Here is a 13002-nt window from a genome sequence, read left to right as displayed (position 1 = left end):
TAATAATAATAACAATTCTAATCCATAAGTGAAATATGAGCGATAAGAGAAAATATAAATTTTGAATTTTCATTAATTATTGGCCTATAGGAGCATAAGGCCTTAATTTATTCATAGCGCCATTTGCATTACAAATTAATTTTAAGCTTCCTTTACGATCATATAAATCTTCTTAGCATTAGAATGAAAAGTTTTTTCTATTTTTTCTGTTTTTTTTTTTTTTTTTTTAATAACATTTTATATAATTAATGACGTATTAGTACCGGCATCGAAGGAGTAGGAACGAATAGCTCATTTAACTCATCTATTGCTATTACTGGCAAAAAAAATGTTTGCAACTGTACTTATTAACTGCAAGCTTGCTCAGTTTGTTTATTACTAAATCGCTAAAAGTGCTATAGCAATGTTAAACCTTCGTATTATCTTCAACTTTCCATCATGAATTTTCTTGAACTGTAATGCTCTTATCAACTAATAATTGTCCAACCTTTTTTTTTTATTTTTTTTTATTTTACTCATTTTCAAAATAAATTTCCCAAACGTCCTTCTTCTTTAGGGAACATCTGGTGTTTGTTTGCTTGCTGTTAATTTTCAGTCATGATGTCACTTAGTAACGAAAAGCGAGACGAAGCGAGAGAATCAGAGAGAGAGAGAGAGAGAGAGAGAGAGAGAGAGGGAGAAAAAGAAAGAGTGAAAGATGTAAAGGTTCACTGTTAATAAAATACAGAACACAATCACTGCCTGTCACCTGAGACGGACATGACATGCTAACATTGTGCTACTGCTCTAAATATCAACTTGAAATCATGAGCATAGTAGTTGGCACAGTTAGCCCGATATGTACTTCTTTTACTTCGTTTCTTTGATGTATAAAATCTATAGTAGTTTTTGTACACATCACTGAAGGATAAGCGGTTTATTCATTTTATGTACGCGTTTGCAACACGCAGAAGAGAGCTTCGCAGGCCCCACAAAGTGTACATATTCTTGATCAGCATAAAATTCTGAATTAATATATAAAGCATATCCGGCTGCATGTCTACCCCTTGGTGTAAAAATGAAACGTTCAACTTTAAATTTGTCAAAACCATTGGAAGCACTTGTACACAGATATTGCATATTGATATTGAAAATGGCTATAAACGTTTAAAGGCCACACGTATGGTAGTGTAAGGAATAAAAAATTCGGTTTTTGCTCATTGTCCATTATGAGCAGCTCATAAATCTGCAAAAATTTTAACGTTCATTCTATGAGGGATGCTGAAGTGGCTGTGGAAAAGTGGTAAAAAGTGACCCAAACCTATCGAATACTATAGCGTATCAGGGTTTAATTATTTTTTTTTCAATATCCCTTAAAATCTCCATCAAGTATATAAATTCTTGGCCAGTTTCTGACCCGGAATACGCCTAAGCGTATTCGTCTGTTTATCTGTCCTTCTGCCCAGCTGTGTAAACATTTTTACGTTCGAAAACATAAAGATATCACCTACAATTTTCCACAAGAATATGAATCCAGCCAGAAGGAGTGCGACCATATGATTGCGTGGTAAAAATTGAGAACGTCTCTGCTTTCCCTGCCGTTTGCTCGTTGGTCGTAAAGTACAACAGACACACGTTATACTTTTTTTCAAATTTTTTGCTAAAAAATCGTCGACGCCCAACCAATATTATGAAAATATAGTTCTTTTCCTCTTTTTTTAGCTCTTTTTCAGAATAACGACGTATGGTATAAAAGATTCGGACACGAAGGCATATAATTTTCCTACTTGTTTGTAGGTATACATGTTTAAATGGAAACATTTCATGATTTCTTGGTTAAGTGACTTTTTCGTTACATCCCACCTGACACTGAAACGTTAATTATTGTTTACCAACCATTTCTGTTTTTTAGTGTGTAATAATCTTTTAGGTCAGCACGCAGCATATTAAAAGTTTTGGTGCTACGCCATCATAACATTTTGGTCACTGGTGTTTTGTTCGTTGCAGTCTTGAACAATCGTTTGCCCTCTTTGTGTTTTTTTTTTTTCTTTTCAGAGTTTATGCAAATAATATAACCTCATGCCATCCTATATTAAAAGGTATATTGAATTGATAAAAATGCTTGTAACATGCACCCTTGCGAGTCGTTGTAGAATATCCACCGTGCGTGGGTGGGTTCAAAACCACCCATATTTCATTTTTCAAATTGTTCACACTCAGCAAATTACGCTACGGCATTTAACATAACACGTCGAGCAATACTATGCAATATATGCTATGCTTACGCACAGCTACATACTGCTCACTGCCTACTGTACTCCATGCACAGTGTGAAATAGTTTGAAATTACATGAAAAAAGAGGTAAAAACATGTTAATCGGCCATGGCCCACTATTAAATACTCTCGATCCGGTTACTAATGTAGTGACTTTTCAAAATGAGACGTTTTATGGGCAGTGAGTAAAAAAGAGAAGCATGCGGACAGACGAACAACAATAAGCTAAATGGATTCAGAAAATGTTTCTGAATTAATTGATGATATCTGAATAAAAGTTGTGTCTATCCTAAATCCTTGGCGTATAAATCTGCAAAAACTTAATATACGCATGTACGGTAAGTACGGTATAATGAGCTAGTGGTGGATATTAAAAGATCCTTTCTAAACAAACATAAATATTATTATCTTTTTTTTTCTTTTTATTCGCAATCTATTCGTTAAATGATACCATGGCGGTGAATGATAATCATTGGTTTGAAACCTGAGGGCAATAGAAAAGTGTTTATTGAGCTCATCAGCTGTATGTAATGAAATTGGAAAAGAAGAGGAAAGAACAGCATATAAAATCCTTAGTAGTTTAAAACATTTCTTAATAAATTATGAAACGTTGGTCTTATTTGTCTTTTTGGTTCTTTTGGTTTTTTTTGGGTTTTTTTGGTTTCTTTTTCTTTTCTTTTTCTATTTACTTTTTATAGTCATAGTTAGTCATCATGGCCGTATGAGGTTTTCTTTTTTTTTTTTTTTGGTTGAGGAGAAAAATATTAATAAGCAAGGAATTAAAGCTCGCGGTTGCTGACAATAGCTGAAATGCTTTCCGTTTCGGCATCGTGTACACAGCGATAAAGTGGTCAAAAAGAGGATAAAGAATACGTAGCGTTGAACGTTGAACATTTTTGTATGTGTCGATTGTAAATGTGCTTGATGTGTAAAAGTTTTTGTAACATAATAAAGTCGTGCTCTTATATAAAAATAATATTCTCGAACACACTTATCTCATATTATATTAACTCATACATTTTTAATGATTACCACAATTCTATTTACTTTACTTGTCGATACGTCGTTATTGCAATTCGTTACAACTTTAACACGTACAGTTAGTTAAGTTTAGTTTGTTTACTTCTTATATAAATTTGGTTTTTTACTTAAACTTGTTAAGAAAAAGGTATAATCTCTTATCGACTACTTAGCAAAAATGAACATGAGAGAACAACTCATCAGAGTGGGTGTTATAATAACATTAGAGCAGTGGTAAAGATTAAATTAATATGTACTGCGTACTGTGCGTGGGCATTGAGTGCAAGATGCACAAGTAAACTCTTACCTTTATATGTTTTTCCTTCGGCCATTCTTTCTTTCTTCGACTTTTACTTCTCAATCCTATCAACTCAATAGTAAGAATTATTTTGTTGAAATTAAGAAAAGATCTTCGTATCGGTCGTAACATGTCAGAAGTTGCATGATGTGAAATAAAATTTTAAGTTCTTTCAAAATGTCTAACTATCGCATCATGCATCGTCCGGCTTCTGCTGCGTTAGAATCAAGATTGAACTCAAAATATTGCATGCGCTTGCGATGCTTTTTTTTTTTTGCTTAAACGGTATATCAAAAATATCAAAGAATTGATAGATTTCCTTGGCTTGAGGGAATAAGCGACAATTGAAGTTCCACTACAACGGCTGGCAAGCATTGATTTTTGTGTTTGTAATCATAATGATTGTTATTGTTCTTGTTGAAAATGGTATACAACTTTTGTATGTTATGAAATGTTTTTTAATGAATTTTCAACTTTTACCTAAGCAATGGTGTGTATGGTGCACATCGACGGCATTACACTTAAAACTTCTCTCCGTAGACGAACTTCAATAATTAAAATAATAATAAAGTTGTAGATAGATTTTCACAACAAAAGTTTTGTACTACAACAAATTAAAACACACATATATACACACGCATACACATACACACACACACACACATCATAACTACTATTTGACAACTTATTGTGGCGTACAGAGAGTAATGATTGTCCTGACAATATATGACATACCAACATGTTAACTATTGGTCTCTTGTTAACATTAGTTTTGTTTACCATTTTACCAAAGTTAGAGTAACTTTTAACACTTTATATACGATTGACAGGGACAATATAAATGCATGAATGTATATATGCTGGCGCGTGTGTGCTAATGTTCTTGACAGAATATTACACAAGATAAAATTACTTCAATAACATGTTGCATTCAATCGGTACTTACACGTATAGACAAACATAAATAAAGTTTGATGTTGCTGCAGGGAATACAAACAAGCCAAGTGGCGGAAGTAATTTCTTAAATGTTTTGACTTAACTAACGAAGCTAAAGAACTTTTAAAGTTTTAACAGAGATAACGTTCAACTTACGATAACATGCCTACGGGGAGTTTTCTCACTTCTTAGTGTCAAGGCAAGGCAACACAAGGGTGAAAACTATAAAAATTTATGAGAAGAAAGTTTAATCAAATTGTAATTAAATGCATTTTGCTTATCTTAGTAATGTAGCAATAATTTAAAACAGTTGAAAAGCGATTATAACTAGCAGAAGAGACCACAGCTCTCTTTGCAATCAAGCAACACAAATATTGGGTCGGGGTTGCAATAATGCATGAAAATATCTTGACTGGAGTTGCCTAAATGGTGGCAGGGTTCCCGCTTAGCTTGGCGGGAGATCATCGACCATGAGTTACTCTAACCTTATCGGGCGATTGATTCTACACTCTACTACTCACATTAGCAGTAGCGGTAGATTGAGGCGCGCAATTGTACCAGAGCATGCGAAAATGATCGAAAGCGAAGGTGTATGTAGTCTTCCCTTACGACAACACCTCGTTACTCTCATTTTTAATGACTAAGGTCTTTGAGCGTGAAATTGGAATACATCTACCGTTCAGATTATAGCCCGCTCCGTCTGGCTGGCTGGCATTCGTGTTCGTCGTCGTCATACAAAATATGAATTCAAAGCAGGTCAGTTAAAATCATAATGATTCAATTTTTGATGCAAAAATCCTAGAAGCTCCGGGTGTAATAGCATAATGGAGTTTATTTAAAATCGAAGAAAAATAAATGCGAATTTTGTTGGAAAAATTCCACGAGGCATGATAGCAGAAGTGGACAATTTCGGCTTAATTGTGCTCATGTTAGAGCGCAGAGCGGATCATCTTTGTCCTAAACTTAAAGACGAATACCGTAAGTAATGATGTGTTGATCTTTGAAATTTAAAATTTGTTGATATTAAAATTTGTAAACATATATTGAAACTAGAACTTATTGCATAGGACCAACATTTAATTCGAAGTGCTGCTGATCGCTTGCCCTTTTCACGCACTTGCCTAAGAAGTGAAGTGCTGCTTGGTAAGCGTGTTTCTTATCCTTGCAAGAAAATAGATAGTTTTAGTGATTAAGCCGCACGGGCTAGCTCTTCTCAGTTGTGTGCTTCCCGGGTATCGCGAACCGGTTGTCCTGTATGGATCAATGGACGGATTGTCAGGTAAATACTTTTATTGCCATATCTCTTCTAAGTCGTAAGTGAAAGTTTTGCTTCTACCATAACTTAAAGTTTTGCTTTGGTCATTTCAATTACAAGCGACGACTAGATAAAGAGAGATTTTGTGTTTATAACACATACATATCCGCCAATCACTCAGTTAATGCCTCTTATACGTGTATTGCGTGTGGAGAAGAGGAAGATGGAGAGCGGCTGCAACCTGGAAGAGGTACGTCCTATCGGCACGTGTTATGCTTTCACCTCATATGGGTTCACTATAGCTATGACCATATACCAATCGTAATCGAAATATGGTCCATAGTCTATGCCGGCTATACGGTAGCTCAATTAACGGATAAATCCACATACGGAGATCAACTTGACTCTGAAAGATATGCTAATCAAGATGTAAATTTTAGCATCTCTGATATATATTTCGGGGTTTTTGTAAACGCAAGGAGCAAATTTAATGTATGTCCAACCATTATAAGGCAATTAATATAAGATTTGTGGCTGTCATAAATAGAAATGAAAGTCTAGAACTTATACTATAAAGTTTAAAGAGAAGAAGAAAGAAAAAAATTGAATCAAAATTACGCATAGGTGTGAGATGTGTTAAGAAGACAATTGCACGCAGCTTGCTACTGATGTGATGATTATGCAATAGCCGTTAGCTACAAAAAATCGTAGCGAATCGTGTCGAGCTTAAGTGTGCAGAGTGTTTGGAATCACAATTAAAGGATTTGACAGATAAACACGCACAAACACCCATCACTTTTGATTTACTCGCGGTTTTTCGCGGTACATATAATGTTGCTCTTGGAAAGTCATAATAAATCGTTTCAACTAACGTGTTTTTTAAAATTGCAAGTTGTAGAAGGATTTAGAGATTGTGCAAATATTTTTAATTCTGAGTGTTTTTTGAAGAAACACAATAGATATGATTACGCAAATCACGCACTGCTCAGCTGTTACCAATTTTCTTGCGTTCTCGGTTATCACGTATCGTAGAAACCACAATTCAACAGGTTTGCTACGTGCTCGCCGTCAAAGCAAGAGATAGAATATCAAAAACAATGTTTTGCCGCAACCGTAAGCGTAGTTTAAACAACACGAAAGAAATCGAATGCATAACTAGAGGCAAGGATGACAAACAATCAAACAATGTCTGTAGTACTTTCTCAGAAATTAGAAGAAGAAACCAAAAAAAAAAAAAGTTTGCGAAAATATTGAAAACGAAAAATTCCCAATCTTTAGGCACATTATACAAGTGAGTTGAAAAAATCCCATCTTTTTATTCCCCTCACCGAAGGATGAGTGAGTGAGTGTAACGCTGAGAAGCAAGCTTCAGAGATTCCACAAATTAGTATCAAATTCTAAATTAATCTGAGTAAGTTCGTCTGTCCGGCTGTGTAATGACTGTTGCAAATATTCTCCTTGCCGTAAAAATGAAGCTATCGACTTCCAATTGAGCAGAAATATTGGAAGTTCTTGCACGCAGGTCATTGTTGAAAATGGGCCAAATCGGTTAAAGGAAACGCCTAAAGTACTACGTAAACTGGGATCATCTCTGTTTTTCAAAAGGAATAAAATATTGGCTTTGTGATCATTATTCATAAACTGCAGCAAATAAATCTACAAAAATTTCAGTGAACATGCCTATAAGCCAACCAACCTATAGATGTCCTTCCAAACGTTCCTGATTTTCTTATCTCTAAATCAAGCGAATGCACAAACACTATTCGCGTTTTTCTGTACTTAAAATACTTCTTGATCGAAAAAAAAAACCGATTGACTCCTAGATCACTAACGAGCGATTTAAGTATGTTTTGGCCTCGTATGGGCGGATATTAGACGAATTAAAAAATTCCACATTGTAACATATGGTTTAGTAAGACAAGGTCTTAATCCAAAAATCTGCCATTCTTACCTATCGCCAAAGTTTGACCGAAATTGCTGTGAATTGCAAAAAAGCACCGTCAAGCAGTCTCTGATATTTTCGATTAAATTAAAAATTGTGTGTATGTTCATTTACTTATATTCATTATGTAAGTATACCGAGTTGCCACAGTATAAATATTACTGATTTAAATTTAAGCATCTTTTTATGCTGTAGTAGCTGTCTTGCATTAGCCGACAATAAATAAATAAATATGACATTCTTATGGCACAGAGCTACGACTATTCAAAATTTCAAGAGATTATGTCGTATACGTTGGAGTGTGTGATGATTTATACTGTCGCGTGTAGCTTAAAGACAGTGTTTTGAAGTATGTAGTGGTCGCGATTGTATTCAACACGCTACACTCTCTTTATCTCACTATCTCTCTCTCTCTCTCTCTCTCTCTCTCTCTCTCTCTCTCTATCCATTAGAAAAAGGCGATGTGAAATTCATACGCCCAATACGTTTAATTTCAATGTATTCGGACAAAAACTATCGGATGTGTGCATTTACTACGTCCTATTGTATCGTTTGCATGAGTAGAATTAAGAGAAGTGATATACTTTATTGACTTGAACGTTGTACGTGAATAGTTGAAGAAACTATGCGAACTTCGACTGCGAAGCACTGGTTCGATATCAATTGTGCCTTATCAAGTAAGGTGTTTATATATATGATATATATATATATTGAAATCCGTATACGTACGTTTACGTAACACTATTGAATAAAAGTATTTGCTTACGAAAGGTATAAAGCAATAAAATGCAAATCTTATATATGAATAAGAAAGCGAATATGATTGCAAAGTAAATACGCACGCCAGCTCTACGGCTATATTTTATATGATTTTATATGTGTGTGGGAAGTTTATATAGCGCTGGGAAGAACAATAAAAAAATCTCGCTCAATATTAGATGAAACATACATCTAATGGAGTATGCATTGTTGTATGTTACACAATATCCATATATGTATGTATGTATGTATGAACGGATGCTAATAATGTTACGCGAACTGGATAACATTATAATGTGTTTTTTTTTTTTTTTTTTTTTTTTTTTTTTAAAACATATATGTGTATATATAAGTATATATATATATATATATTTATGTATGTATACATTTATGTACTGAATGAAATTCACACTATTCGTGCACACATATCGTAAATAAGAATACAGTTAGCAACTTGTTTATGAATTGTATGCACGCTTCGATGAAGAGAGACTTAAACACAGTGTGCTAACACTCTTGCCTTTTGCCTTTTATAAAGCAAGCATAAACTCACCTAAGTATATATATATATATATATATGTGTGTGTGTGTGTGCGTATTTATAAAAACGTATGTAGAAATAAATCTTCATTTAGAAGCTATCATTCAAATTGGCAAACCATTTTATGGTTTAACTGATACAACTATAACTTGGCGCGCCCACGCTGTCAGCCGCATTTAAATCCATTATGTAACGCATGCTTCATGTAGCTTATATGCGTGCATACGCGTTTGCATGCATGCGAGTATACTTGCAATGTTCTCCAATAGGGATAGAAATGAAATTATTATACGCTTCTGTTGCATGCAATGGTGATATTGTAACGCTATTGAAAATTCATGTACATGTATTAGTATAGATGAAAGCATTTCACAACACAAACACTCATATAAATATACATAAGCAACAATCAATATCCAATAATGTGGCTGACATTGGCAGTTCGTGGTTTTTGATTTATTCGAAATCGTTTCAAACTCAAAATTAATTGAAGATAAACCCATTTTTATTATATCACAAAGCATAAATGTTTCTATGGTAAGGCATTCTGGTTTTTTATTATTATTTTTTTTTTTTTGTTCAATAAAAATTGTGCGCTTTTCCTGCCTTCCACTGTATAAAGTAAGGTTTTAAAAAGTGACGATGCAGGAGCGTGAGAGGAGAATAGGAAAATCATGGGTTGTTCTTCTTCTTTTTTTTTTTTGATAATGGCTTAGTACCTATCGTAATAATTATTATAATGTTGTAACATCGATCCAAAGATCTATAAAGATATTGCAATGCTTTAAAGCGTACTATTCTTGTTGCGTATCTTTTGTTAATTTCACTTTTATTTGGAAGAAAATTCGAAATATTTGGACAAAGTTCGATTAAAGCATAACGCTTTGATTCTTAATCAAAGGATACATTTACGATAAAATTTAAGATTGTAGCGATTTTGTGTCATCCAATGAATATTTTCCCTTTTCTAGAGATTTTTTTAATCAAGTTTTGTAAATTTTATAAGAAGCAGCAAGTGACTCTTCCAATCGACACAAAGGTTCTTCAAACAAAACAAAAAAAAAAAAAAAAAAAAAGAAAAGAAAAACAAAGAGAAAGGGAAAGCAAAAATAAGAGCAAGTACCACAAAATGCATTACGCGTTGATAGTCTACATTTGTCAGAGAGATGATAAAAGTTATTTCAACAAATGCCAACAATGAACAGCTTCATGGCAACAACACTCGCAAAAGAAAAAAGAAAAAAGGAAAATAAAAAAATCTCTTTTGTCAAAGGCGAAATCAAAACATATAGCTACAAAGCATGCTTCAACATCACGTCAAATGCTTGAAACATGAATGAAAGAAATTAACGAAAAATTTCCGTGAGATGTCTTGAACGCAATATAGACAGACTGTGGCAATTACTTTGTCAACATTAATGAAATCACGATAAATCAGATTAAATGTTTTATTGTTAAGAAAGTTTCATCCGGTCTTACGATCAATTCTATTGATCGTGGACGTGTCAGCGATTCTTTGGTTTCCATTCCGCTTTTGTAACTGGCCGAAGGAGATAAAGATTCAAAACAAATTTCGAATAAATAGTTCTCATAACGTTTACGCCTACACACCTATTTTAAATCATTCCATTGAAGCTTAGCTAAACACATACGCATGCTGTTACAAAAGATCTTTCTCTCTCTCTCTCTCTCTATCCCTCTCTATCTCTCTATCCCTCTCTATCACTCTATCCCTCTCTATCACTCTGTCCCTCTCTATCTCTCTATCCCTCTCTATCTCTCTTTCTCATTTTTTGTGAGTTTAAAGCTTCTAACGATTTATCGACGAACAGCCAGCCAGAATTATATAAACCGACTTTAACTTTCAACGAATTTATGTTGCAGTTGACGCCTATTTGCTCAATGCTTCCAATCGAAAGGTTAAGTTAGTATATCTCCTGAGTAAACAGTTAAACGAAAGAGCGTATATTAACGCACGTTGAAATGTGAAGGCGCAGAACTAAAGGATTCGTTATACCCTGCATCACTTGCGATACAGAATATGTTTAACAGAACATATCTTATATATATATAGAGGTTAAGGGTTTCAGATAGATCCATCTTCTGTTTTACCAATTGAAATATGTCTGTCCGTCTGTCCGGCTGTTTATCTATGATTCGTGATGTTTATCTGTCCATTTTTGTGTACAGATCGCAACTTTTGAGATGTTTTCACGAGATTTGGTAACCTCATGCGTTTCGGTCCAAGGACAGAGCTTATTGAAAACAGATTAGACTGGACTAATTTTATAACCATTTCTCAAAAAAAATGTTCAAAATTTTCAAAAGTTTTTCACAACAATCAATGAGTGCATTAGTATTTGTTCGAAGTAAGGTGATATAAGAAATTGGGATGAAATGGGCTGATGTTTCGAACTTTGTTTTATTCATTCCCCAGAAACTTAAACGTAAGACTTTATCTGAGTTTTAAGATCTCATAGTGAAAATAGCTCCCATAGTTAATATTTTGATATAAAAAGCAACTTCGCTATATTAGGGCGACGGTAGGATATATTGTGTGTCTCCATCCATATAAGAGTACTCATGCAAAGTAAAGTCTTTGTACGGTAGCAAACTTTAAAGTTTACTTTATAACGAAAATAGATGGACAATAGTAAGGTCTTTGAAAAAAAAAAAAAAAAAAAGAGTTTCATAAAAGTTGATGTACGGCAGTGTGTTTCGGGGCATCTTGCCTGAAACAAGCTAGAACGGGAGAAGTGCTGGTATTGCGCGCCCATAACGTTTTTGCTTGTTTTTCTTCTACGAAAAACGCGAATTGTAACACTGATCACTTATTCTCTCTTTCTCCCTCTCACACTCATGCTCTTTTTTCCCTTTGAAGCTCAAACACTATATCACAAACAAGCGTATGAACTCGCTGCAATAAAAGTTTTGTAAAAAATATGTTTTCCAATATGTTAAAGGAAAATTACGACTTTGCTTTATTCTTGTTTACGAATTTAATGCATTTTGAATTCAAGGTCATGATATCGCACACAACATTTGCAATGGCTTACTTTTTTTGCAATTGCAATTTTACAGGTATTCGTTCAAGGTTCTGGCACGTTTAAAGTGCGCGGCAAGTTTGGATAAGCTTCGCGAGTAATGGCTGCAACAATATAATATAACATAATTATGTAAGAGCTTGGATTAAAGTTAAATTTTGAGTTGAGTTGTGCTTACCCTGTGTTTGGCGATAACCATTCTGATCGGCATTATAGAACGCTGTAATATATTGACCGTTAGGCATACGATATGAATAGTAGCCGACAACAACTAGTATTTTCTGATCATCTATTTGTAAAAAATAGCCGCGTTCGTAACGCGCTGAACCGTTATCCAATTCATAACGGTATTCATAGCTGCCATCTGGATAACGATAATCGAATTGATCTTTTATTTCACGGTTACTTAACTTATCAACACGTTTATATTTAATATCTTGTTGCTGACGCTGACGCTGACGTTGACGTTGACGTGTCACTAAGCCTTGTGGCTGACTAAATGTAAGATTTAAAGCACTACGCTTGTTATAAATTTTATAATACTGTAATTGGTAATGGGTTTCGTTTAAGGGAACATTCGCTGTACTAGCGAATAAAATGCTAGCCAGTATGCAACAAACCATTATTGGGAAAATATTTATTGTTTTCGACATGATTTAATAGCGGTTTACTTTGTTTTGTGGGTTGTTCGGTTAGTTAACCTTTGAAGCAGAAACTCACTGATGCATAACGTTTGATATTGAAATGGAAATTGTTTTCACAGACTACTTTCGCACGCACACCTTCACCCTCATAACTATAACTATAATCAAAATCACAATTAAGCAATTTTCAATGCACATCTGTTAACCTCAGCCAACTAATCGGCACTGGCGGAATATAGAGAGGACCTGTGTGTGTTTGGCTGATCTTTACGTAACTGATTAATTTCAGTTGTGATCATTGTGCGTCTT

General features: G+C 34.3%; 1 protein-coding gene across 1 annotated transcript; it reads right to left on the bottom strand.

The window, feature by feature from the left end:
- Positions 1–12094: 12094 nt before the first annotated feature.
- LOC119639101 lies at positions 12095–12672 on the bottom strand. Its single transcript, XM_038036705.1, has 2 exons — positions 12228–12672; positions 12095–12153 (listed from the first exon to the last, which is right to left on the bottom strand). The coding sequence occupies exons 1-2, from the start codon at positions 12670–12672 to the stop codon at positions 12095–12097; spliced, it is 504 nt and encodes a 167-aa protein (XP_037892633.1).
- Between the last annotated feature and the right edge of the window lie 330 nt (positions 12673–13002).

Source organism: Glossina fuscipes, unplaced genomic scaffold (assembly GCF_014805625.2).
Source record: "Glossina fuscipes isolate IAEA_lab_2018 unplaced genomic scaffold, Yale_Gfus_2 0, whole genome shotgun sequence".
In the NCBI taxonomy this organism is placed as follows: Eukaryota; Metazoa; Arthropoda; class Insecta; order Diptera; family Glossinidae; genus Glossina; species Glossina fuscipes.
This window is presented reverse-complemented; position numbering and strand designations above follow the sequence as displayed.

Coding starts and splice junctions, on each gene's coding strand:
- LOC119639101 (XM_038036705.1), bottom strand. CDS start 12,672: ATGGTTTGTTGCATACTGGCTAGCATTTTATTCGCTAGTACAGCGAAT. Junction 12,154..12,227: donor TGGTTATCGCCAAACACAGG/GTAAGCACAACT, acceptor ATATTGTTGCAG/CCATTACTCGCGAAGCTTAT.